Here is a 26067-nt window from a genome sequence, read left to right as displayed (position 1 = left end):
CCCCCCAGTCTCTTGTTAACTCACTAACCCCCAACCAAGGTTATGCATAAATTATTCCAAGCTGGAGTCTTGAGTTGTTTCCATTGCTCTTCACTGAACAGCCATCAGCCCGGTCACCCTGCACTCAGAATCTGGACTGCACCATCATCTTTAGTTACATTGAGCTGGAGGTCAGCCAGGGACTACATAAGACCCCGCCTCAAAAATGAATAGGCAGGTGAAAGAGCTCAGTAAACTTGCCTTCTAGCTGGATGACCTGTGGGTGACCCACACGGTGGAGGAAGAGTCCTTTGTCCTTCTGACCTCCACAGGTGGCACATGTCTACCTGTGCAGGTGCACACGTACAAGCACGCACACACAGGAATGAACTCCAATGTCTATCAGTCCTGTTAGCCCTCAGTCCCTGGAAGCAATAGTTTTCTATCCTTCAGGATATGGGTACCATCCTGTGCATGGGAACAGAATCCCGTGTGGTCATTTCCACCATATTTTCAAGAGCAGGTGACCTGTGTGAAGGACAGGTAGATTTTTTAACTTACAGAGTGGCTCTAAGGACTCTTCGATCTACACAGTGGGATAGACACTTGCCTTGAGCTGGAGAGATGGCATAATAGTGCATAGTAGTTAAGATTATGTACTGCTCTTCCAGAGGGCCTGAGTGCAAATCCCAGCACCTATGTCAAGTGGCACACACCACCTCCAACTCCAACTCCAGGGGATCCAACACCTGTGACTTTTAGAGGCACCCACTCACATTCATGTTTTCTAAAATAAATTTCTAATCATAATTTTTCTAACACCTTTGATATGGTGGCCCATGCTCTTAGTTGTAGTAGTGGGAAGAAGGGAGAGCTCATTTCCAGGCCAGCCTGGGATATCTTGTGCTGAGAATATAGCCATACCCCACTGTATTTGGGTTTAGTTTGGTTTTTTTGTTGTTGTTTGTTTTGTTTTGAGGCAAGGTTCTTGTTAACAGACCTGGCTATCCTGGAACTCACTTTGTAGACCAGGGTAGCTTCATGAACTCAGAGATCCACCTGCTTCTGCCTCTCAAGTGCTGGAATTAGAAACTTGTACCCACCCACCCCCATCCCCGTGTCCATTGAGTTTCGGTTCTGAACAGGGTGTCACTGTGTATCTCAGGCTAACCTTGAAGTCAAGATCTTTTTCTGTCTCAGCCACCGAATGCAGGCTAACAGGTATATCCCATTCACCCAGCTATGCTCCCCAGTGTTTTTAAAAAAGTAACCCCAGTAATTGGTGAGAGGGCTCCATGATATGCATAAAAGCACTTTTAGCCAAGCATGAAAACAGATGTTCCATCCTCAGGACCCATCCACCCACATGATTTAAATTAACTTCTAAATCCCAGCACTTGGGAGGCAAAGACAGGAGGAATCTCGAGTTCGAGGCCAGCCTGGTCTACAGAGTGAGTTCCAGAACAGCCAGGGCTACACAGAGAAACCCTGTCTCGAAAAAAAAAAAAATTTTTTTTAGATGTCTATGGGTATTTTTGTCTGTCTTGTGTGCAGTACCTACAGAGGCCAGAAGATGGCATCAAATGCTCAGAAACTGCTGTTACAGATAGCTGCCAGTCAACACATGGGTGCTAAGAATCAAACGCAGGTCTTTCGCAAGAGCAGCTGGTGCTCTGAACTGTTCGACCTCCCACAAATGTAAAAACCGTAAGCAGTGTCATCCCTGCCTTGAGGACAGCAGCTGACTCTCCAGAGCTCATTCGGAGCAAAGCTAGTGTCTGTGAGCCATACAGCACAACACAACCTCATGCTGTGTGTAGGTGGGGGCACCCCCTGCTGCTCACCCTCCCAGCACTCCACAACAACCCTAGTCCCCTCTCCAACCTGCACTGCCCAGTGCAGAATGCAGGCACATCAGAAACTACAGAAGGCCAAGGCCTTCGTACAACTCTCCCACTTGCAGGTGCCAGGAATTCTGGTCTCAAAAAAAAAAAAAAAAAAAAATCAGTGCTTGCTGCCTTTTCATATACATCTTCAACATCTAGTTTTACACAACCTGTGCTGCTGTCTGTGCAATTGTAGAATCTTCCAGAATACTTTAGAAAAGGGGCAAAATATTAGTCACAGGCTTAGATGCTAAAGTGTGCTCTGCTTTCAGGTTTATAGTTTCTCTCCAACATACTGGATGGTGCTGACTGCAGCAAAAGAGCTAATGTGTGAGTGAACATCTGTCTGTATAAACTTTATAAAACCAGCGGAGGGCCAGCTGTGCCTTTATGCTCACTTACCCATGAGCCTAGTCTCTTAGTACAGGTTTTATGACAGCGCTACAAAGCAGTTCAAATACAAACAAGCAAACAAATATTCAAATATATCTGCAGAGAAAAAAATTTATTGAGATCCAAAATCTGAAAAAAAAATATGGAACTTTAGAAAACATCCATACAGAATTTTATTTTCTTGCAATATGTTAACATTCTAACAAGGGAAAAAAAAACCCACACAAAACACAACCCTTAGAACTGTGCTATCCAGTGTGCCTGTAGTAAATGGTTGTTTACAGGAGGTACACCTGCACTTTGGTAAAGTTACAAGAGAAACAAAAGCCAACCAAGGAAAACACTTCCTCAGTATAGGCTGTAAATACAAAAGAAATTCATTGAGGAAACCATTTATCTCGCTTAAAAAAATAAAAATAAAAACCATAATACAGAAACCCTTGGAATTCTCAGTTGCTGAGTTAAAAACAAGATGGAACTGCTAACACATCTCAGCCTTCCATGACACTCAGCCAGTGCACACTCCAGGCTTCCAAGGTGCTGAGGGCAGTGAAGAAGTGGCAAGCCGGAGGCACATGCAGCTTTAGCTCAGCTGGTCCATGGCCCCCGTCCAGGTCTCCTATGAAGGCCTGAGGAGTGGTTGCAGGGGCCACCCCTGGAATGAAGCACACAGAGAGCTGCCAGGAAGATGTGTCTAGGCTTTTCAAATATGGTTGCAGATGGTTCTAGGCAGCTGGTGTAGGGAGAGAACTCCTGCCAACACGACAATGAGGTCTGGTATGGGACTCAACTGTTTCTAAACCCATCTCAAAAAAAAAAAATTTCTTCTTCTTTTGGAGAATTAATTGCAGGCTTAGTTATTCAAAGAAAAGAGAGAAAGAGAGAAAGGAAGGGAGGGAGAAAGAGAAAAAGAGGAGAAAGAGAAAGAAGAATAAAAAACACAAGTCCAACTGGTAGCCAGAATATGGGATTCCTATAGGTGCCTGGTTAACTGGTGACCAGAGCAGAAGAGTTTCCAGGGACAGACATGGAAAGGACAACAACTTCAAACTACACCCACTATGAACTTGGAACCACGGGCCGTCTGCCTGAGTCTTGGCATCACCGGCCGCTGCCATAGCCAGGGAAGAGCTGGTTGAGAATGGTCTGCAAGGGCTGGTTCACCCTGGTTGGGGAGCTATGGTCCAGCTCGTAGCGACAGGCTGGGCAGCTGAACACCTGGGCCCGAAAGGACCTGTCCAGACAATCCTGCGTGAGACATAGGCAAGGTGAGGGGACAGCTGAAAGTAGCCACACAGGACTCCCTCCCCTCAAGCACACACTGAGCTCCCTCTGGCAACAACCCACAGGGTGTTGGGGTCTGGGATCTCTGTAAAGGATACAGCCAAGGCAACTGTCAAGAAACCCCAAAAGTGCAGAGGGTGGGCTCAAGCCATGCTCCCCCCCCACCGCCCCCTTACCTTACAAACGTTGTGCTGACACACAGTGGTGACTGGCCGGAACACCAGCTCCTGGCAGCAGATGCACTGGAATGCCTCTTTCACCTTGCTCAGGAAGACCTGGTACTGCAAGGCAAGCGTGAGAGGGCTCACTTCCATCATTCTCACCCCAGCCACAGAACAAAATCTCCCACACACATCTGACCCTCAGCAAAGACTGAGGGCATTGCAGTATAAGGCAGACACAGAGATAAGGCCTCAGACGCTGAAAACGACAGGAAGGGGCTGAGCCTGAAGAGTCCCTCTAGTCCAGACCTTGCTCTCAGTACTGAGGCACACCAAGACTCACAGTCCGTAACAAGTAGAGGCTTTATTCAGTGAGTCCCAGAAGCTGGCCTCCCCAAGACAGCAGCGGCCACCGTGTGACACAGTGAACGTCATAGCCTTGCTAAAGGCAGGTACACCCTGCTCTAGCAGGTCTTCATTAACACACATACATAGCAGTTACAAGATATAGGAATCTCACTCGGGGACACACTTATATCAAGCACAGCAGGAGTGAAGGGACACTCCAGAGCAACAATGGCACAAGAAATAGGTGCAGCAGCCTGGAGTGTTGGTTTGAATATGCTTGGCCCTGGAAGTGGCCCTGTTAGGAAAGGTAGCCTTTTTGGAGTAGGTGTGTCACTGTGTAGGCACAGATTTTAAGACCCTCACCCTAGCTGCCTGGAAGCCAAATACTGTACCAGCTGCCTTCTGAAGATATAGAACTCTCTATTCACAGCAATCAAAACCCTAAGACATCATATGAGCCTGATGGATGGATGGACCACCACTGGAGAAGGCAGTGTATGCAGATGAATAGGATACAAACATGAAAAGGGATATTCTGATATCCGCTCCAGCATAGGTGAGCCTCGATGTTGTGAGCCAGCAAAGAAAAGCAAAGCTTCAGGTCCCACTCACTCCCAGGAGGCCCTTGGAGTCAGAGCCACTGAGGAAGAGGAATACTGGGGGCCAGAAGCTAGTTAATGTGAAAAAAACCAGCTCTGGTGCTGGGTCATATGCAGACACTGGAGTGCTGCAGTAGGACATAGACTCTAACCAAGCTTGCCCACAGGAGCAATGGGACCCCAGCGGCTCACCGGCCCATCCTGAAGTGAACTTAGCACATCATCCCACAGCTTGGCATTGCCCTTGTCCTCTTTGATGAGGTTGGCCTGCTGCACTGGTAGTGTGTAGGGCTCCAGCTTGCTCTTCTTAGAGACACGGGGGCTGGAGGTAGCTGGGCCTGTGGGGAGTCAGGAGGCAGAACAAGGCCAGTGAGGAGTGCAGCAGTGCTGGTGAGCACAGCACATCAGACGTGTGAGATGTACAAGGTAACAGAGGAAGTCCCAACGGGTGGGCACCCACCTGTGGACTTCCGCTTGCTTTTGCCTGTCTTGGAAGATGAGGGTCCCTGCTCCAAGGCCTTGGCTAGGCGATTCCTGTTCTTCTCCTTGTTAGCCAAGGCCTCCAAGTAGCCTTCAGGGTACTGAACGGGGAGGGGTGGGAGACGGAGTCAAGACTCGTGCCATCTTGCAGTCACAGTGCCATCACCCAACAAGCTCTTGGGCACCTGAGGGGATCTACTGTCCAAGCATGGAGGCCAAGTGTGGCAGCAAAGAGATCCTAGCACTGAGGGTCAACAGTCCTTTAAGGCCAGCCTGGACTATGTTGGAAGACTCCTACCCAAAAGTAAATAAAGCCAGGACTGGCAGCACACTCCTGTCACCCTTCACTAGAGGTAAAGAGAGGGTCAAGAGTTCAAAGGTCATCTTGAGCTACCTCACAACCTCAAGGCTAGCTGGTGGCTCACAGAGCCAGGTATGGTGATGCCCCACCTGTGATCTGTGAGACTGCAGCAAAAGGACCTTTATGGGTTACAGGCCAGCCTGGGTGACAAAATGGGACCTTTAAAAACCACAAAAAAAAAAAAAAAAAAAAAAAAAAAAAAAAAAAAAAAAAATTTAAGTCTTACCAGTCCTACCACTGATCCTCTCCTAGCCCACAATCCTGCTTCCGTGCACACACATGCACGCACCCACACACTTCTATACATCCTGCTATACACACTCAGTGCAACCCACAAACTCTGAGGACGTGCCAGCATGCCCTTTGGGCCACTAAGGTTCCTCAAACATCCCCAGTAGGATGAAAGTGTGACTAATGTTCTGGCCGCGAAGAGGTGAGGTGGCTCTGCTCTTGGGGGCTTGCTACTCTTAGCTGCCCATGCCCACTACCTGTTTTCTATCAGTTCTGGTAGCTTCTTTCTGCTGATGCTTTCATCAAGAGTCAGAGGTCAGAGGCACAGAAGCAACAGTGGCCACGGGGGTAGCTGATCTGTTACCTGCATATCCAGATCTACCTGTGACCTCAACATTTTTGGATTTATTTTTTTCAATATATTAGTGTGTTACCTACATGAATGTCTGTATACTATGTGTGTGCAGTGCCTGAAAAGGCTGTCAGGTCTCAAGACATTGTGAGCTGCCGTGCGGGTGCTGTGTGGGTGCCGTGTGGGTGTCGGGAACCAAACTAAGATCCTCTGTAGAAACAGCCAGTGCTCTTCACTACTAAGCCATCACTCTCTCCACACTTACGGATTTCTTTAGGACAGGATCTTGTGTAGCCCAGGCTGGCCTCTAGCCTCACTATGGAGGCTGGCCTTGAACCCCTGATCCTGCCTGATTTATGTGGTGCTACAGATAAAACACAGGCTTTCCAAACAAAGGGGAATGCTCTACTCAAAGCCACAGGCCTAAGCCCATTTTTGTTTTGCCAAGAGGGTCTAGCTATGTAGCCCAGGCTGGCCTTGAACTCCCAACCCTCCTGCCTCAGCCTTCTGAGGGCCAGGATCACAACTGCTGACCTGGCAGTTGGTTTGGAGGAGACAGAAACCCTGGAGAGCTTGGAGACTGAAGGCAGAGTAAGAGCCCTCAATCCCAGCTCCCGCCATGATGGACAGCAAGCTCCAAAGAAGAGTGTGTTGGAAATCCCTTGACCCCTGGCCTTCAAAGACACACCTGCATAGTGAGTCCCAGCTGCCGAGTCCGGTCCTTGCCCTCCCGGGTCCAGGGCTCGGGCTCTGTGTCATCTCGTCGAAGGAGATAGCGCCATACGAGGAAGCCAGATTTCCCTTTCTCTGGCCAATACTTAACCACCTGTGGAAAGGACAGTGTGGCTGGTGCAGTGTGGTGGGGAATCTCAGGGAAACGGCACGAGAACATGGAACACAGACACGAGGACATGGGCAGGTGCTCATTACACTTACCTTATAGATGCCATCATAGCGGTTGCCCTCTGCAGGTGCATACTTGCTATGTTTCCCACCCTTCATGTTTCGGACCACACGCACTGGCTTCCCCTGGCGCCAGTCTTCAGCCTCCGCACCTTCCTCATTGATTGGGGAGTGGCAATTGAGCGCCAAAGCCCTTTGGGGAGACAGGACACGCATGAGAAGTTACAACATGTCTCCCCAAGAGAGGCACATCCTGACATTCATAGATCCATGAAGATCACATCATCAACAGGACACCAAGACAAGATCCCTAACATAGGCCAGAACCTGTCAGAGGCTACCATCTTACTTAAATGCCCCCAAAAGGGGCTGCAGGGGCTGCTCAGTGGTTAGAGCACTGGTTGCTCTCAAAGGACCCAGGTCAATTCCCAGCACCTACATCGTAGCTCACAAATGTCTGACTCTAGGCCCAGGAGATCCAGCACCCTCTCTCCGGCCAGCAACCGGCCTCTGTGGACGCTGCCCTGCAAGACGCGTTACAATAACCATGTGCACAGCTGCACCCTGGCTGCTGCAGAGCAGAACATGGGGCCCCTGCCCAGAACCTCTCCCCAGACTGAGACGGAAGTGTTACCCATGGCTGGGATTGTAGCTATGAGGGAAAGAGAAGAAATATAAACATGGTATACAGCCAAGAAGGGACTTCCTGGCAATGTCCGCCTCAGGGAGAAGACGGGCACAAGGCTAGGCAGGCCTCTTCCCAGTGTTAGACAACACTGACTATGGAAACATGACTTGGGGAAAATTCCTGGGGTTGGGGGCATAGCTGAGTGGATAGCACTGGCCTGATATTCATAAAGCTATAGGGCTGGGCAGATGGCTCAGCAGTTAAAGCACCAGCTGCCCTGGCAGAGGACCCAAGTTCAATTTCCAGCACCCACACAGGAACTATCTATAACTCCAGCTTAACGGGATCTGATGCCATCTCGTGGCCTGATACTGAACACAAGTGGTGTTCAGACCTCTAGACAAAACACCCATACATACAAAATAGAGGATCTCTGAAATCCAAGCCAGTCTGATACGCACAGTGAGACTGTCTCAAAGCTCAAACTTAGCTCTTTGGTCAAGAGTCAATAAGTAAGCTCTGTCCCCTCACCCTGTGCCACACAGGCGCGCAGGGGTGTGTGGCACAGGGTGTCAACACACCTATTGTTATTAGTGAGCTTCAACACACCTATTATTATTAGTGAGCTTCTGGTCGGAGGACTGTCCTGCTGTTCGCTTGTTGCCAGAGAGGTCTCGGCCGCCACTCCCTGTGTATGTGAAGAAATTGCCATTGTCCTGCAATGGAGAAGAATGACTGTATGAGCTCTCAGCACAAGCATGAGTAAGCCTTGCCAAGTTAGGTGAGGACAAGAGTATGAACTCTGAGGGGGCAGTGAGAATCTAGGAGACTCAAAGCACAGGGAGACTGAGGGAGCAGTGGAATACGGACACCCAGAGGAGCCATGCAGCTACCCTGTGTCCCCTTAACAGACAAAGTGCCGCTTTTTGAAATGGCAGAGTCCTGTTCTAACATGGAGGGAACTGGAAGGCACAATGCTAAGTGACAGGAGCCAGACTCAGGAACACACAGCAGGGGTCCCAAGCCCACAGAGAGGGAGGACAGTGTATGTCAGGAACTGCTGAGACGAGGAAGTTGAGCGCGCCTGATGCAATGAAAACAGCCTCAGCACAAGAAAGACAAAGGTCTAGAGGTGGAAGCAGAGACAGTGGCACCTACTGAACTTAGGATGCCCCCTTTGCTGAGAAGGGAGGGTTGGACTACCAACCACGGGTGTGGAACGTCTGCCCCACCCTGTCATTTCCTACCTTCCCTTCTAATTAAGCAGCCATCACACCTCCACAGGCCAGCATCTGCCATGTCACCCTACCACACTCAGCTGCAGCATCCTCAGAGCCATTTTTTTCTTTCCTTATAAATCAAGGCTTATTTTTGAGCTTTAGGTAACACCTCGTCCTATCTTTCTCTGGCAGAAATGAACCACAAGTGTCTCTATTCTTGTTGTCTGGGGACACTACTCGGACTGGCAGGAGTGACTGCACCTCTGGCCAGCGCTGAGGGTGGGTGCCAGTATGGGCAGAATGACACAGAATCCTGATCCATCCAGCAGTCATGGAGGGAAACATGGGAGAGGCAAGTGTTGGTAAAGAGGCACGCAGTGCTCACCACATCATCCTCATAGCCGCCAGCCAGCACTAATGAGTAGGCACCGTCATTGCTCCGGCCATGGATGCCTGCCACATGAGGCCGATGCACACCAGACTCACTGACCTGTGAACATCACCAAGATTCCCACTCCATTTCCAGGGACTATGACTCTCTACATACCCCAGGATAAGTCCCTAACAAGAGCACACTAGCCCAACGGCGGAGTATTGCCACCATAAAGGAGCTAGCTGTGACAAGGGTCTAGGGTCATGCTGCAACCTGGCACCCTTCTCCAAGCAGGAACCCACTTGAACCCTACCCAGCCACATTTGAGACACAAACTGAATAGAGAAATGTCTGGAACCCTGTAGGATCAGCATACCTGGACTCTGAAGCGCCACATGGTACCCACAGGGACACCAGGGATGGGCCCGAAGTGGTTGGCAGGCACAATGGTACACTCTCTGGTGCGGCCCACACATGCCATGCCCTGCCATATGGAAAGAGCTACATGAGTAATGGGGAGTGGGGAACAGAGAAAGGGACAAGAAGGGATGTATGTGTCTCACCTTGCCCCAGTCCCGCCGGGAGGAGGAAGTGGCTGATGCCATCTTTGCCTTCTTCTTGCTTTTCTTCAGCTTCTCTCCTGCTTGTACCACCTCACTGGAGTCAGTCCGACAGCTGGGGCAGTACCTAGGAAGACAAGAATGTCACCTGCATGTGGCCTAGTGCCCAAGGGCAAGATGGGTATTGTCCTTCCCCCAGACACTACAGACATGCCAGAGAGAGAAGCCACACAACACACATGGCAGTTCAGAACCAAGGTCATGAGAGCTTACTTACTCAAATCAGAAATGTGGGTCCCCGGGTAGCTATGGATGTCCTCTACCATCCATATGCAGCCATGTGCACTTGGAGGCACATGGTTAAACTCCAGGCTGGACCATCCCTACCGTTATAGAATGTCTATTGGACATGAGTTCTCTTAGCTTTCAGCTAAGAGCCCTGTCTGCAGAAGGCTAGTGAGAAGGCTCAGCGGGTAGCTTGCCACCAAGCCTGAGGACTTGAGTTCAATCTCTAGGACCTACATGGTACACAGAAGTAACTACCAAAGCTGTTCACACACCCAAACAGAAAACAAAACAAAACAAAAAGTTTTTGTTAAGAACACCAAAGGCCAGGCAGTGGTAGTACATATCTTTAATCCCAGCACTTGGCAGAGGCAGGCAGATTTCTGAGTTCGAGGCCAGCCTGGTCTACAGAGTGAGTTCCAGGACAGCCAAGGCTACACAGAGAAACCCTGTCTTAAATGGGATGGAGGGAGCTAAAGCTCCACCTCCTACACTTTAATTTATAAGAAATAAAAACCTCAAAGGCAAGCAGAGTCCCTTGTGCCTATATTTCCGCAAGTTAGAGGCAGAGAAGTGTTCCAGCTCAGAGCAAGCTTGCAAACCCCACCCCCCAAAGCTTAAGAACAGAGCTGCAGCAGTGGTCACTAACACTGGCTGCTTCTGCAGGGAACTGAGGTTTGGTTCCCAGCACATGCATCATTGGGATCACTCACCCGTTACTCCAGCTCTAGGAGTACGTGACATCTCTGACCTTTGTGGGTACCCTACTCACTTGCACACACATTAAGTATAATTTAAAAATAAAAACAAATTTTAGGGCTAGAGAGATGGCTTAGCAGTTAAGAGCACTGACTGTTGTTATTCTAGAGGACCAGGCTTCAATTCCCAGTACCCATATGGTAGCTCAAAAGTTCCAAAGGAGCTGGGCGGTGGTGGCACGCACCTTTAATCCCAGCACTTGGGAGGCAGAGGCAGGTGGATTTCTGAGTTTGATGCCAGCCTGATCTACAAAGTGAGTTCCAGGACAACCAGGGATACACAGAAAAACCCTGTCTCAAAAAAAAACAAAAAAAAAAACGAGCAAATCCCAATGCTGAGTAAAGGAAAGAAAGAGCATGAGTCATGTGACAACATCCTTCCTTCTCTGGCAGAGCCTCAGGTTTCCCGTCTGCACAGGGTCAGACAGCTTAAAAGCAGCCCCATTGTGCAGAAGGGAACCAAGCTCCCCAACTGCATAGTTGCACGGTGGAGTGGGGCACATAGTGGCAGACCTGAGGGACATGAGCCAGCTTCCCCTCACTGAGCCTACAGCCAAGCTGGGAGTCAGAAGGTCCTAGCCAAACTCCTGTCATTGCTCCCTCTGGGCTCACAGGGCCATGTAACAGCCCAGCTTTAGATTCAAATGCTAGAATTTGAACTCAGGACAGCAGAATTCTGCAGCAAGGCTGAGCACCTCCCAGCCTGTCTTACATTCCCTTCTCGACATGCTAGGTGACCCCAGAGGTATGCCACTCACCACTCCGGCTCAGGAGGCACACAGGTGAGCTGTGGCTGCAGACAGTACAGGTGGAAGGCCATGTCACACTCATCACACAACACCTGTTTCTCAGGAGCCTCACGCCCACCACACACGTGGCAGGCGCACTTGCGACATGGTTTGTTTTCATCATCCTTGCAGTACTGGCAGGATGGGCCGCTCTTCCCTGTGTTCCGGAGGGGAGGAGGGGCTGCAGCAGGCCACAATGCCACCTGGGACTGCCACCCCAACCATGTGCACTCAGGGCCCGACCAAGACTCACGTTGCGAGGGGCTACCGATCAAGGGGCTCCTCTCGTTAGGGAGCTCAATCTTCAAGACTTCATCCACAAATATGATCCGACAGTTGTTGAGCTGAGAATCATTCCTGCAGAACATCCCAGACCTTAGCACACTATGGGCTGAGCCTGGCTTCCACCCAGGTTGGTTCCTCCCCTTTGGATTCTGCATGTGTGGATTCCGTCCGTAATCTGGGCAGTCCTACACTACAAACCGGTTAGAGCACCCTTCAGCTGTCCAGTCTCAATTTCTGCCTACATCTGCCACGTTAGCTACCTTGGACATCCAGGAATTCTGCCCCTGCCTCCCGTGTCCCTAGAGTAGTGTAAGCTTCTGCATGTGCCTTTTATGTGGGTACTACGGATTTGAACTTGGGTCCTTGTGTTTGCACAGCAAGTGCTCTTACTCACTGAGGCAGGTGTTTGAAGATAGTCTGGGCAAGACAGCAAGACCTGGTATCCTCCAAAGGAGGCAATTGCCCTTGGCCTGCTGTGTATATACAAGGCTGCTAAGTGTAGGCTGGCAGGCCCCCAAGAACCACTCAAGCACACACACTCCCACAGCATGGGGACAACACAAACACACAGAAGCATCCAGAAAGCCAAGTCTGGGGGCCTTGGAGCAAGACTAGGCCAGAGAGGGCCCGGTGGGAGGATAAGAGAGGCTGTGGGGTCCCTATCCAAGCAGGTCACTCACAAGAGCATGATGTTGCCATATAGTTCACGTGCCGTCCTGGTTTGGCGCTTCCTACAGATCTCAACATCATACCAGAAGCCACGTTTCCTGGGGTAGTCCACGTTGTAGTTGGCCATAACCACCTGACCCACCTCCAGGTCCTCCCAGGGGACCACGGTGCGAGCACGAGCACGGACATTCTTGGCTTTGACAATATCCACTCCATGCTCTGGATAGCTGCAAACAAAGGCCAAACCTCAGACCTACCAGGCTAACACATGCTGCTCCTTCATAGAGCCAGAGATGTGGTAGCATGGAGAGCCCTGTTCTGGGGGACCCCAGTGTCTATGCTGGTGGTCCAGGTATGTGGAACATGTGGACAAATGTGGCCTCCCAAGGTGACTCTCTCCCCATACCAGCATCAAGGGAGACAGCAACTTCAAAGTGAGGCTTCTGCAGCTAGGTGGGCCCAATGGGAGTAAGGACAGCTCTGGGTTCTCATGAGAGAAGTGACAAACAGAAGCAAGCATGTAGCAAAGACAACAGCAGACACTATGGTGAGGTGGCCATACGCCCACAAACACCAACTCAGGGCAAGCCTAGAACGGTTGGCCTGGGGAACCAGACAATGTTTCTCCACATCCATGTGTAGAGGCAGATAGACCAGAGTCAACTACTCCACAGAGTACTCACTCACTTCAGATCCATCACAGAGCTCTGCTCAGCAAGCATCTTCTGCAAAGGACTTCCACACAAAATGACTGACTATTTAAATAAAGCTTTACTGATAACAATAAGCAGGGGAGCCACATGTAATCCCAGAGCTGGAACATGGAAATCTCTAACAAGATGTCAATTTATGCTACTGGGATCTGTACCATCTACCATCCTAAAGGAACCATCCTAGGCAGGCAGGTGAGCCATCTAGGCCATCTAGGCCATGGACAGTAAAGAGCTGAGGCCAAAACCCCAGCATATGTCCAGTAGAGGGAAGCAGAGTTCAGCAAAGCCACAAGGACAGGGGGCTCCACACACAGGCTGAACAGATGCAGACCACAGCCGGACAACTCATGGCTGGGCTCCTAGCACTGGGAAGCCCAGGGAAGAAGGGCCCGTTGTCTAAGCAGGGTGGTGGCTCTGGACTGGGCTGCAGACTACAGTAGTACTCACTCGTCATACTTGACGTGGTACATGATGTCATCCTCTAAGGTCATAACGGCACTGGAGCTACAGGGCTCTTCCTCAGACACGGCTCTCTTCTGTACCTGGACCACCTGGGCCTCAAACCATGCACCAAAGGTATTGTCACGCACATCCACATACTCGTCAACCTACAGGAAGCAAGGAGGCTCAGGAGACCAAGCAGCAGAGCAGAACCAGGGCTGCCTTGTGGGCACAGAGCTTTCATTTGGCTCAAGTAGTCCTGGTGATTGAATCCAGGGCAACATATGCCAGGTGAGTGTGCCTGTGCCCAGCTCTGCCTACAAGTCACACTCTGTAGCCCAGGCTGGACTCCCATGCTCAAGTGTGCTGCGTCGGCCTCCACCATGCTCCACCTGGCAGCAAAGCTCTGCACGGTGGACACTGGCTGGGACTGGACTATTCTGTACCAACAGGTCAGCAAACACCTTCTGTTCTGATGGCTCTGACTGTCTCCATAAGTAGTGAGCACACATGGTACTAGGCCCAGTTGCCGAGCCACACCCAAGCCTCCATACACTCCAGAGTGGAAGTTCCCATGTAACCTAGATCCTGGGTGAGAGACTGTGCTGCCACAAAGCAGTTACAGCAGACAGATCAACAGTGATGTAGTCAGAGGCCAGACATGGCTCTCCTGGGACACTCTTCAGCCTCAGCCACGTCTGCTAGGCTTCTCAGGGAGGCTCAACCTCCAGTTTGTCAAATGTACAGAAGATTCAACTGCAGAGGGAACACCTGCAGGTAGTGTTATCACCAAGGAGTCCCAAAAGACCCTGTGCGTCTATCAGTACAGCGATAGGCAAGCATTGCCGTGATTGGCAAAGGATAAATCTGGGTTGGTGGCAAACCCAGAAAGCCACCATCACATCTGCACACAGCCATAGGGAATCTCACCTTGTATAGCCCCAGGTCCGTGTCCTCCCACATAGTCTTGTCATCTCCTTCAGCTGCCCCTTCACCGTGCGTGGACGACTTGTCTGATTCACTGTGACCCACACCATAGCCAGAGTCAGAGTCAGAAAGCTCCGAGTCCCGTTCCTTCGTACTGAGAGGCAGTGCCAGACTCTGACGCACAAGCAGCTGGATTGTGTCATTGAGGCGCACATCATAATCGAAGAGTGTGTGACCATCCTCCATCTGTGGGGAAATCCATAACAGACCGTCTTCCTCAAAGGCCTAGCACGGGGTAGGGGTAGCTGGGGACACAGAGGCCAGCCAAAGCTCTGCTCTACCTGGGCACTCATAGCTGCTCCTGAGCAGCCATACCCGTGAGCACTATCAGTACCCAGAGGTTTTAGGGTTATACTGAACGACACCCCCATAAGGCTTGCAGGCCCACATCACCTATGATAACCGAGAACAGGCCTGACCAAGCCTGAGGACTGATGTGGGGGACTGGGACTTGAGGAAGAAGAGTCCTGGGGTGGAAACAGGTGGGTAGGGGGATAGCGACCCATCTGATGGAACAAGACTCTTCAGGAATGAAACTGAGTCTCTCATCAGGAGTTGCTGCGGGAACAAACAGCTTGGGAGACAATGTAGTCAGCAGTCCATGACAGCTCTGATGCACACTTACACTGGAGGCCAGGACCCACATCCCACAACACCGGTCACCTAACACAGGGACTCTATACCACAGGCCAGACTTGGGGATCCCAAGATGGAAGGGGGAACTGGAGAGAAAACACATGTAAAACCAAGTCTTGCTGCAGAGGGACAAACACTGTTGTGTGCCATCCATAAACAGGATGCACCTAAGAAAGCACCTAAGGACATCCGACAGCCAAATACATACAATGCCTATGCATGACATACACAGACACATATATGTGCCCAAAGTTTTCAAATACAAAGCAAAATGTGGTAGCCACTGGGCCCAAGGACTGGTGGTCAGTGCTGGAACCACTAGGATGTGGGCCTGCAGAGTAGGCAATCAACCTCAAAAGCCGCCCTGCCCCCAAAGAACCCACCAAGCTGTCCCAAGCATGATCACAGCTTGGGATGGTAAGGGTAGCCCCCACTCAACATGCAGGGCAGGATGTGGCCGAACAGGCTTGGGACAGACTCGCCTGGCAGTTCTAACTACAACTCTTAACTCACAAGGCCGGTTGGACAGCTTCTGGAACTACCCTGGAAGGGCCCCCAGGGAAGGCAGGTAGAAGCCTGCAATGGCATGTGACTAGGACTAGGGGTGGGTATAGTGCCCCCCACTTATATCCCACTTGCCAAATGGCTGGTTAGGAAATTCAGGAAAGCACTGAGCTCAGGCTCTGGTCACCCTTGGGACCATCTATCTGTCACAAGAGGACAGGACAATCTAAGAACCTCCCACAGTTCAACTCCCACTCAATGAACTCAACAACAGCTAAATCCAAGACTCAGTCACAACCCCTGCTAATTTCTAAGATTGAAAATAAAACCCAGGGCAGGGGCTGCGTACACACTAGTGTGCATAAGACCCTGGGCTCCCAGCTCTACATAAACCTGTCATTCCACCTCAAGTAGAAACAAGGTCAAGGTTATCGTTGGCTACTAATGAATGACTACAGCCTGGGCTACAGGGGACCTTTATCAAGATAAGTAAAAGTGGGCTGGTGAGATGAGATGGCTCAGCGAGTAAGAGCACTGACTGTTCTTCCAAAGGTCCTGAGTTCAAATCCCAGCAACCACATGGTAGTTCACAACCACCTGTAATGAGATCTGACACCCTCTTCTGGAGTGTCTGAAGACAGCTACAGTGTACTCATATATAATAATAAACAAATCATTGGGCTGGAACAAGCAGGAACTGAGCGAGCTGGGTTGACCAAATCGAGCAGAGGTCCTAAAATTCAATTCCCAACAATCACATGAAGGCTCTCAATAATCTGTACAGCTATAGTGTACCCATATACATAAAATAAATCTTTTTTTTTTGGGGGGGGGGGTTTCGAGACAGGGTTTCTCTGTATAGCCCTGGCTGTTCTGGAGCTCACTTTATAGACCAGGCTGGCCTCGAACTCAGAAATCCGCCTGCCTCTGCCTCCCAAGTGCTGGGATTAAAGGCGTGCGCCACCACTGCCCGGCAAAGTAAATCTTTTTTTTTTAAAAAAAAGACAAGTAGAAGCTGGTAAGATGGCTCAGCGGGTAAGAGCTCTTGCCCTGTGAGTCCACGGTGAAAGGAAGTACCAGCTTTCTACACTGCCCTCTGCCCTCCACCCACACCAAGGTGCATACACACAGTAACAAGGAAGTTAAAAAAAAAAAAATCAACAACATTTTCACACAAGACTTTGCCCAGGTTGGCCTTGAACTTGCAATACCTTGAAAGATAGGGCTTGGCCCAGCCACTTTGTTTCTGACACACGGGTAGGGAAGAGGGCGATAAGGTTACCTGTAGCCCAGGCTGACCCTGAACTTCACAGGTAAAGGAGAGTGAGCTAGTGCTAGAATGACAGGTGTGGTTTCCAGGGTACTCAAGCATGTCAGACAAGCATCTAACCTATACTGTCAGCATGGCTCATGCCAGGCCCTGCTCATCTCCTAACACATCACCATGCACAGCAGCCACCAGTCAGCCATGCTTGTTATTTGGGACATGAAAGGTTAAGCTGCTCCTGACTAGAGGGGCAAGGAACTTAGTAACATTAGCGTAAAGCCAGAGCATACTGAGCACATTGACGACTACTGCTATTTTCACAGGCAGTCTTAAAATAACATGGGTTCCTTTAATCCCAGCACTTGGGAGGCAGAGGCAGGCGGATTTCTGAGTTTGAGGCCAGCCTGGTCTACAAAATGAATTCCAGGACAGCCAGGGCTACAGAGAAACCCTGCCTCAAAAAAAAAAAAAAAAAGATAACATGGGTGTACTAGACACATCTCACATCTGCCCTGGCAGAGATGGTGGTCACAGTCCCCTCCCACATACCTGCCACCCTGCTCACAGGCAAGGGGGTGGTGGTGGAAGGGGGGGATTGGCGCAGCACACCAACTCCAGATACCAGCTAGCTCCTTTCAGGTCTGAAGTCTCAATGGGCCGAAACATCTGGGCCACAAGAGAAAAAGAGAAAGCCAATGAGTCATGAACCATCTAAAACTTTCTGGAAGAACGGCCTGCTTGCATGGTCTGTTGCTATCGACCACCAGGCTTTCCCCAGCCTTCTGCCTGTCCCCCCTTCCAGCCCCTTGCTCCCTCTCCATGACCTGCTGCGTCCTAGTAGCCCCAACAGCTGGGAAGAAACCGGAAGCCAGCCCCAATCCCTGACAAAGCCAACAGAACTACAGCATGGAGGATATAGGAAAAGGGACCACGTAGCAATGTGCGCGGCAGGTTTGCTACAGGTTAAACTGTGAGGCTGGGCATGGCACACCACTCATTCCTTTAGGCAGAGGCAGGCAGAGCTAAGTTCAAGGCCAGCCTGGGCTACATGAAACCCTGTCTCCCAATAAAAACAAACAGCACTGTTCAAAGAGAAACTGGACAAGCATTTCCACCTTTGAGATGGTCCCAGAAGTGAGTGATAGAAGACATAGGCAGACAGTGGCAAGCCAGGAGTTAAAGGTTGAATCTCTGCAGTAGGTATGGTCACTGATATATGATCACCAATGTTAACACCTCTTCTACCATCTGTGAACTCGGCCCACTATACACAAGTTCCCAGGAAATACACTGGGTATGAAAGGAAATGAGTCTCCTTGGCAGGCAATCGAACACAGTGCCCACACACTACCCAGCTGCACCAATACTCCCAACTCAAACCCAGGAGTGGGGGAGCAACCACGGCCCTTCCTGGGGCCAGGGCGGGGGTCCAAGAACCAACCCTCAGACATGGACACCAGAGGGCAGCAGTTCCCTGCCCAACCACAAAAGTGAGTACAGGCCACAAAAACCTGGCAAGTCTTCTCTGGACCCTTTTCTGGTGGCTGCAGGGCACTCAGCTCCACATGGGCCTTGCAGGCACTTGTCCCACACAGAGATCCCAATGCCAGTGTGTGCAACTCTCAGTACATCTAGACACCAATAAAAAAGAGCCCAGCTAGATGACAAGAATAAAATGCCCCAAGTGCAGGCAACTGGCCTGCAAAGATGGCTGGAGAGAGAAGGAGTGGAGAGATGCAACACGGGGTTACCCCCCAATAAGGGCCACTGGCCTCATTTTTCCCACAAGCCTAGAAAAATCAAAGTTCTGTGACTAAAGTGGCTCCTTGGGGGTGGTTACTGTTTCATGGAAGCAAGCTGCAGGTGATCAGGGTGAATCTCAAAAAGAAAAGCCTGGTCCCCTCTCACTGCCGCCACGTGAAGACTGTTAAACAAATTTTAAGACAAAACCACCTTGGACTCTCTATAGCCACTTCAAACTTTTTCCTTAAGAAAAATAATTTTTAGAAGAGAGTTTAAAAAATAATAAAAAGTAGCAAGCTTCAAAGCACGAGGCCAGCTGGCCAGCTGGCTTTGTTCACCCCTCCTCCTCCCCAGCATCTGAGGCAGCTCCTTCCTGGAGGGGGGGAGGGGGGCTCTTGCGTGGTGGCTTTGAGAGGCAGGGTTCTTGAAACAAAGCTCAGTGGGTGGATGAATGGAAAGCTCCAGTGGCCACCTTACCTGTTTGCCCCTATAAAACAGTCTCTGCAGTTGGGGTTCCACGTGAAACAGTTCCTCAATCTTTTTCCTCAGCTCCTGCACCTTGGTCAATCTGGACAGAGAGTTCACGGTGTGGGTCTCCTTCCCATCCATAGTTCGAACCTGGATCCACATGATGCCGACGTACTGGAGGAGTAGAGAGAGAAAGAGGGAGACCCCAGTCAATGTGGCCTGCCAGGAGGAGGGGAAGTGGAGTACCCTCACCACAGCAGCTTTCTTTACATCTGACTGAGCAAAAGAAGCAACTCCCACGATCAATCTCCTGTAGTCCCGGCCCCCCTACGTAGGGCCAGACCCCACCTTGGGAGGACCAGGTGACATAAATTAGGCACTTAATGTTTTAATAACCAGCGAGTGGAGACACTTGAATGTGAAACTGCCAATGAGTCCTGACTGATCCAAGACCATCCAACACGTTTCCAAAGAGGGGGAGGGAAAAATGTACAAGGCGGGAGAAAGGCCCTGGTCAGGCTGAAAGTGGCAGCAGCTACTCATTCATTCATTCCACGTAGTCTAAGTCCCAGTAACGGGAACTCGCCAACTCCGAAGCGTTCTGGAACCTCTCAAGTCCCGGGAGGTGGAACTCGGTAACAAAAGGTAGGGTCCCCCCCCCCCACACCACTCGGGACTCCCCCAGAGTTCCGGACCCGTGCCTCTCGCGCGCGTGCTTACAGCAAGAACACCCCCCCCCCCGCTGTGGCCATGGCAACCGGCGGTCCCGGCCGGTCACTCGTTCGCGCGCGCTCCTGGCCGCAAACTCACCTGAGACCCACCCACAGCTGGCGTCCCTGACTTCCCCCGGGGGACACCGACCCTGGCCCCTCCGGAAGGTGCTTTAAAGACTAGGGAGCCACAGAGCTCACGCCCACACCCGCGGCCGCCGCCCAGGCCAGACCCCTGGAGCCCCTCCGTTTAAGTTCCGCCCTCCCCGGAGAGCCCGCTACTGATTGGCTCCTCCCGAGCTACGTGCCCCGCCCTCCTCGCATGCGATTGGCCGAGATGTACTCAGAGACGCCAGGGCGCGCGAAACCCGACTCGGGCGCGACAATTGAATCTCCGGGAGCGTCCGCCCTTAAGCGTGGAGCCGCGTGCACTCCCCCGCCGGACTCCACGCGTTTCCCGCGAACTTTAGCTGCACCCGAGAGGGTAAAAAACCAGGTGCAGCGTGGAGAATGCCCCTCAGGTTGCCCCTCAACGGATGCAGAAGCACGCATGCGCAGTGGCTCTGCAATGCCCGGAGCCACGCGCGGGAAACTTCTGCCAAGTTTCGGGTGTAAAGGGCCGGAGAGGGAGGCTCAGCGTAGAGGATACAACTCGGATTCCACTTACACGAGGTGTGGATTCCCACGCGTGGGTGATGGCTCTCTGCAGATCTCACCCCACGCGCGGGAAAGTTTTGCAAAGCTCCCCTCCAGCCCGGGCCGTGAACGTAGTGCGACTGGCCAGTAAGGGGAGTAAGCGTAGAAGACACCTATCCGATCCCCTGAAGCCAGCCCCCGCAGCCACGCGTGAGAAGGGTTCCTTTCAGTTTTGCGTGGTGCCCCGCGTGCCACTGCGTGCAGAGCGCGCTTTCACTCACCTCTCTCGCGGCGGCGATCCGCACACTCCTCTCCCCCGGAGCGCCTGGCTCTAGGTTAGGGCTCTGCGGCTGGGTGACCGAGAAGGAAGCCGCGTGAGTAGCGGAAGACCCAAGTGAGCGCTAGAGCGCGAGTTCCTTCCAGCTGCTAGGACTTTTTTTCCCGCGAAAACTCAGGGCGTTTTTACAAGCGTGCACTGGCTGCTGCGGGAGACTTCCACCCCAATTGGGTGGGGAGGGCTCTTGATTCCTGATTGGCTGGCGCTGTGGCGGGAAGCAAGAAAGCAAGTGGGGCGTCCCCACGACTAAGGATCTACCCCACCCCCGGCTCCGCCCAACGGGCCACGGACTTTCCCTGCCGGCTATGCCCAGTTTACCAAGAAGGCCCAGGTCCCCGACCACGTAAACCTCATTAGCAGTAAAGGGAGAGGAGGAAGGGACCCCCCAGAGAGACTTCTGACCCCACTACATGCCTATTCCCTCTCAGCTGGACAAACCTTGACCTCTAAGCAGCCCTGAATCTATATCCATATATCCTAGGGGAACTTGAGGGGTGCCTCCCCACCAGATACCCTGCACCCCATGTCTGGTCTGAGCTCATTGAGTAACAGAGCGCTACCGGTGAGCTCTCATGGTACCCACCCGTAGAGCTGCTTTTCCCGCCTGGTTTCCCCACCCCCACACCGCCTTCAGCCAGCTGTCCAGGCGTGCAGGGCCTCCCTGCCCCCTCCACCCCGGCCTGCTCCGTTCTAATCATTCTTGGCGGACACTCGGCACTGGGCATCTGTGCAATAACTAGTGGATAGAGAAACCAGAGTTGGGGGCCCAACCGCTTGCAAGGCACACCCTCCCCTCCAGCATTTGCCATCTCTGGGAAAGCAAATCCTGATCTAAAAACCAATGGAGAGGAAAATAATAAACATAGAGGACAATTCCAGGTACAACCACAAGTCATGAGGTCGGAAGTGACCAGTGGCCACGTGGGGGCTGGGACAGAGGCACTTCCGGCTAGGGAAGCCAAGGACACATGAAGTATAGAGAAGGCTTGGAGTGGGAAAGCAGGAGGAGGCACCTGGACTGGGACAAGTAAGACATCAAAGGCCATGTGAAGGACTTTGGTTTTGGAGGCCCTAGGCAGAAAGATTTCCAATTTTTGTTTAACTGTGTTTGTTTTTTAAAAGAGTCTCACTTAGCCCAGGCTAGCCTCCAACTTGCTCATAGCTGAAGATGACTTAGAACTCCAGAGCCTCTTGCCCCCGCCTTGCTAGTCCTGGGCTAATAGGCATGCACAACTACACCCAGACCATTTGTGGGGCTCTTACAAGGTGATCCCTCTAAAGATGTTTCAAGTATGTTTCTGTGAGCCCCAAAGGTCTCCAAGCCCTCAATTCTCATCTCCATGATCTGGGAAAATAGGGTGAGGAAGGGTTTCCCAGATGGGGATAGCCTTTTGACACCCTCCTGGCACCTCAGCACTTGATAAAGTAGAGGCAGGAGGATCAGGAGTCAAAAGCCATTCTTAGTGTGGGCTACATAAGACCCTCTCTCAAAAATGCTTGTTAACAGCCGGGCAGTGGTGGCACACGCCTTTAATCCCAGAGCTTGGGAGGCAGAGGCGGGTAGATTTCTGAGTTCGAGGCCAGCCTGGTCTACAGAGTGAGTTCCAGGACAGTCAGGGCTATACAGAGAAACCCTGTCTTGGAAAAAAACAAAAAAAATGCATGTAACAAAAATAATTAACATTAAAAGTCAAGGCAGACAAGGCTTATACATATGAAGGTACTGGCTGCTAAGACCACTGCACATGACACAAACAGTGGAAGAAAACTGACATCTGTGCCCCCCACATAATAAACATATAATTCATTTTTATTTAAATAAACAAGGTGACATGATGTCACTGTTTATGAAAGCAATTGAACAAGACCAGACAGGCAGAGCACACTGAACAAACAGAATCTGCCCATGGAGCATCAGGACATCTGCTTTAGGCTTAGTGTCCTGAAACTCACACATAGCCCAGGCTGACCCCTACATAGCCCAGGCTGACCCCAAACTTAGCAGTCCTCCTGCCTCACAAGTGTTGAAATTAAAGGCATAAGCCCCCAAGCAAAGGAATTCTTTTACTTTAAGGGTCACACAAAGCTGCCCAGGCTGGCCTTGAACTGTTCTGAGCTTCCTGCACTGGCCTCCTAAGTTGCTGTGGTGACAGGCCTGAAGCTCCAGGCCCAGATTCTTATTGAAGGGCTTTACTATGTCCTAGAATGGTAGAATCAGGACTGGGGTGTGGATGAAGATGAGGCAAAAGGATCATGAGTTCAGGGTCATCCTTGGATACAGAAGAAGCTCAAGGCCTGGGCTAGCAGAGCATCTGTCCCCTTCCTGGAACACTGGGTGGAGCGATGTCACAGAGGACACCACAGCTGGGGAACCAAGGGGTCTGGGTGATCCTCGGGGGAGGGGTAGGATGTGTCTCCCCCGCCCAACCTCCCATGTCTGTGGTGAAGTCCATCGAGATAGTGCTGCCCCAAGATGTGGTCTACCTGGCTGGCTCGAACATAGATGGGCAGGTAGTCCTCACCCTCAACAGCACCCTTGTGGACCCCGTTGTGAAGGTGGAGCTTGTCGGTAGGGGTTACGTTGAGTGGAACGAAGAAATCGGAGAGACCCGTGATTATAGTAGAGATGTTATTTGCAATAATAAGGCTGATTACGTACAAAAAACAAAAACATTCTCAATAAAAGGTAAGAATTCAGCCTGGGGTGGGAAAGTAAACACATCTACTAGTCAATCAACAATCTCTTAGAAGTATCTTGAGTTAGAGATAGGCAGAGGGAAGTTATGTTAAATAATAACCAGTGTGAAGATGTGTAGAGTCAAGAACCAATCTGGACAGGGACATTCAAAATGAACTCCCAAAGATCCCTGGGAAGGAAGTACTATATTCAGTCCCGCCAGTGACTGTGAAAGCCGTCAAAGTCATCAGCTTTTTTTTTGTTTTGTTTTGTTTTCTTGAGACAAGGTTTTTCTGTGTAGCCCTGGCTGTCCTGGAACTCACTCTGTAGACCAGGCTGACCTCGAACTCAAAAATCCACCTGTCTCTGCCTCCCAAGCGCTGGGATTAAAGGCGTGCGCCACCACTGCCTGGCCTGAAGTCAGCATTCTTATTAGCTTCCATGAACATCTCCCTCTGGTACTGAGACTCGAAGGTCACAGGAGAGGAGGGGAGGACAGAGAACGAGGGACAAAAGTTCTCAATCCGACCAGCACAACCCTAACATTACATCACCCTGAGCGCCCTGGGAGCTCTGTCCCTCACAGACTGTGTTATTGGGTTGTTGTGGGTGTTCAACGGATTTCCAACTTTGGTATTTTGTTTTAAAATGGTCTCTCTGTGTAGCCCTGGCTGTCCTCTCTGTAGACCAGGATGGCCTTAAACTCAGAGATCTTCCTGCCTCTGCCTCTCAGAGTGCTGGGGTTAAAAGTGTGTGCAACCCCCCTCCTGGTTTTGTTGTTAATATGTCATATTAATTTTTATATGTATGACTATTTTGCCCATCTGTCTGTCTGTATCATGTGTGTGCCTGGTGCCCAAGGAGGTCAAAAAAAAATATATCGGATGTTCAGAGGCTGGAGTTCCAGCTAGTGTGAGCCGCCATGTGGGTGCTGGGAACTGAATCCAGGTCCTCTTCGAGAGCAGCCAGTGCCCTCAGTGCTGAGCTGCCCCAACCCCGTCTTGACTGTAAGAAAGGATCTTACTCCACGTGTCAGGAGTGCTTTTTTGCATTGAAAGATCTAACACCTGGGAACAGTAGCACTTTGGAGACTGAGGCAGGAGGATTCCTGACAGTTTGGGGCCAGTCTATGGCACAAAGCCCTGGGTTCCATCCCCAGTACAATGTAAGTCAGGCAAGATGGTGCACACCTGTCACTCAGCATTGGAGATAATGACCGGAGAGGCAGGTCAGGAGGGCCGTCTTCTTCCTACACAGAGAGTTCCAGACCAACCAAGCTTGTCTAGAAAGACAGCACAACAACAGCAAAAAACAAAAAAAGAGAAAGTGGGTGGCTGGACAGATGGCTAAGCCTTTAGGAGCACAGCAGCTCTTCCAGAGGTCCAGAGTTCAATTCCCAGCACCCACATGGTGGCTCACAGCCATCTGTGATGAGATGTGGTGCGCTCTTCTGGTGTACATGCTCACATGCAGGCAGAACAATCTTTAAAAGAGAAAGAGTTTGTAACTTGTGATTCACTCAGCTACTCAGGCATTTATTGAGCACCTACTGTTTTCCAAATGTATGTTAAGTGTTGAACTCAGAACACTAAATACAACAGGTAATGTTTCTACTGTTACAGAAATTGGGAGGGGAAGTCATAAAAAGGTCAGTGGTAGCATGAACCTTTAACCCTAGCACTAGGGAGGCAGAAGCAAGAAGATCTCTGTGAGTTTGAGGTCAGCCTGTTCTAAATAGTGAATTCCAGAATAGCCTGGGCTACCTAGAGAGTTCCACTCTATGATGATGATGATGATGATGATGATGATGATGATGATGATGATGATGATAATAATAATAATAATAATAATAATAATAAAGAATAAGATGTATAGAGGGCCAGAAAGAAGATTTATCGGGTAAGGCCACTTCCTGCCAAGGATGAAGCACAAGCATACACACACACACACACACACACACATACATACACATATACATACATACACACACACATACACATTTACACACCTACACATACACACCTACACATGCACACACATATACACACATACTCACATACAATACACATACACACACATACATACATACATACATACACACACATACACATATACACACATACAACACACATATACACATATATACACACACATAGACACACACACACATAGACACACATACACATACACACAATACACATACATACACACATATACACATATACATACACATGCACATGCATGCATACAATACACACACATATATACACACATACATATACACATACACATACACACACAGACACACAGACATATACACATATATACAAACAAATAAAAATGCAATAAAAAAAAGAAAATAGAACAAGCCAGGTATAGTGGTGCACATCTTTTTTTTTTTTTTT

At 50.5% G+C, this 26067-nt stretch overlaps 2 protein-coding genes across 8 annotated transcripts in view; one reads left to right on the top strand and one right to left on the bottom strand.

Moving 5' to 3' along the window:
- Positions 1 to 2355: 2355 nt before the first annotated feature.
- The window catches only part of Uhrf1 (ubiquitin like with PHD and ring finger domains 1), a 60438-nt gene continuing 36726 nt past the window's right edge, over positions 2356 to 26067 (bottom strand). The window contains exons 1-18 of one of the 7 annotated variants that reach the window (XM_031348680.1): positions 19699 to 19955; positions 19312 to 19476; positions 14628 to 14870; positions 13704 to 13864; positions 12555 to 12770; positions 11843 to 11946; positions 11560 to 11770; positions 9762 to 9885; positions 9575 to 9682; positions 9211 to 9315; positions 8215 to 8321; positions 7011 to 7170; positions 6763 to 6900; positions 5111 to 5231; positions 4843 to 4988; positions 3719 to 3823; positions 3319 to 3506; positions 2356 to 2387 (exon numbers count right to left, since the gene is read on the bottom strand). In XM_031348680.1, the coding sequence (XP_031204540.1) occupies positions 3360 to 3506; positions 3719 to 3823; positions 4843 to 4988; positions 5111 to 5231; positions 6763 to 6900; positions 7011 to 7170; positions 8215 to 8321; positions 9211 to 9315; positions 9575 to 9682; positions 9762 to 9885; positions 11560 to 11770; positions 11843 to 11946; positions 12555 to 12770; positions 13704 to 13864; positions 14628 to 14870; positions 19312 to 19476; positions 19699 to 19845 (2508 nt within the window). In that variant the 5' untranslated portion in view covers positions 19846 to 19955 and the 3' untranslated portion in view covers positions 2356 to 2387; positions 3319 to 3359. The other 6 variants (XM_031348684.1, XM_031348685.1, XM_031348681.1 and 3 more) reach the window with 6 other exon arrangements.
- Arrdc5 (arrestin domain containing 5) overlaps positions 23340 to 26067 on the top strand; it is a 5106-nt gene continuing 2378 nt past the window's right edge. The window contains exon 1 of the mRNA XM_031348510.1: positions 23340 to 23697. Within this exon, the coding sequence (XP_031204370.1) occupies positions 23419 to 23697 (279 nt within the window). The 5' untranslated portion in view covers positions 23340 to 23418. The remainder of the gene's footprint in view (positions 23698 to 26067) is intronic.

Source organism: Mastomys coucha, unplaced genomic scaffold (genome assembly GCF_008632895.1).
Source record: "Mastomys coucha isolate ucsf_1 unplaced genomic scaffold, UCSF_Mcou_1 pScaffold3, whole genome shotgun sequence".
Lineage (NCBI taxonomy): Eukaryota > Metazoa > Chordata > Mammalia > Rodentia > Muridae > Mastomys > Mastomys coucha.
The sequence above is the reverse complement of the archived record's forward strand: the minus strand, read 5'-3'. Positions and strand labels throughout refer to the sequence as shown.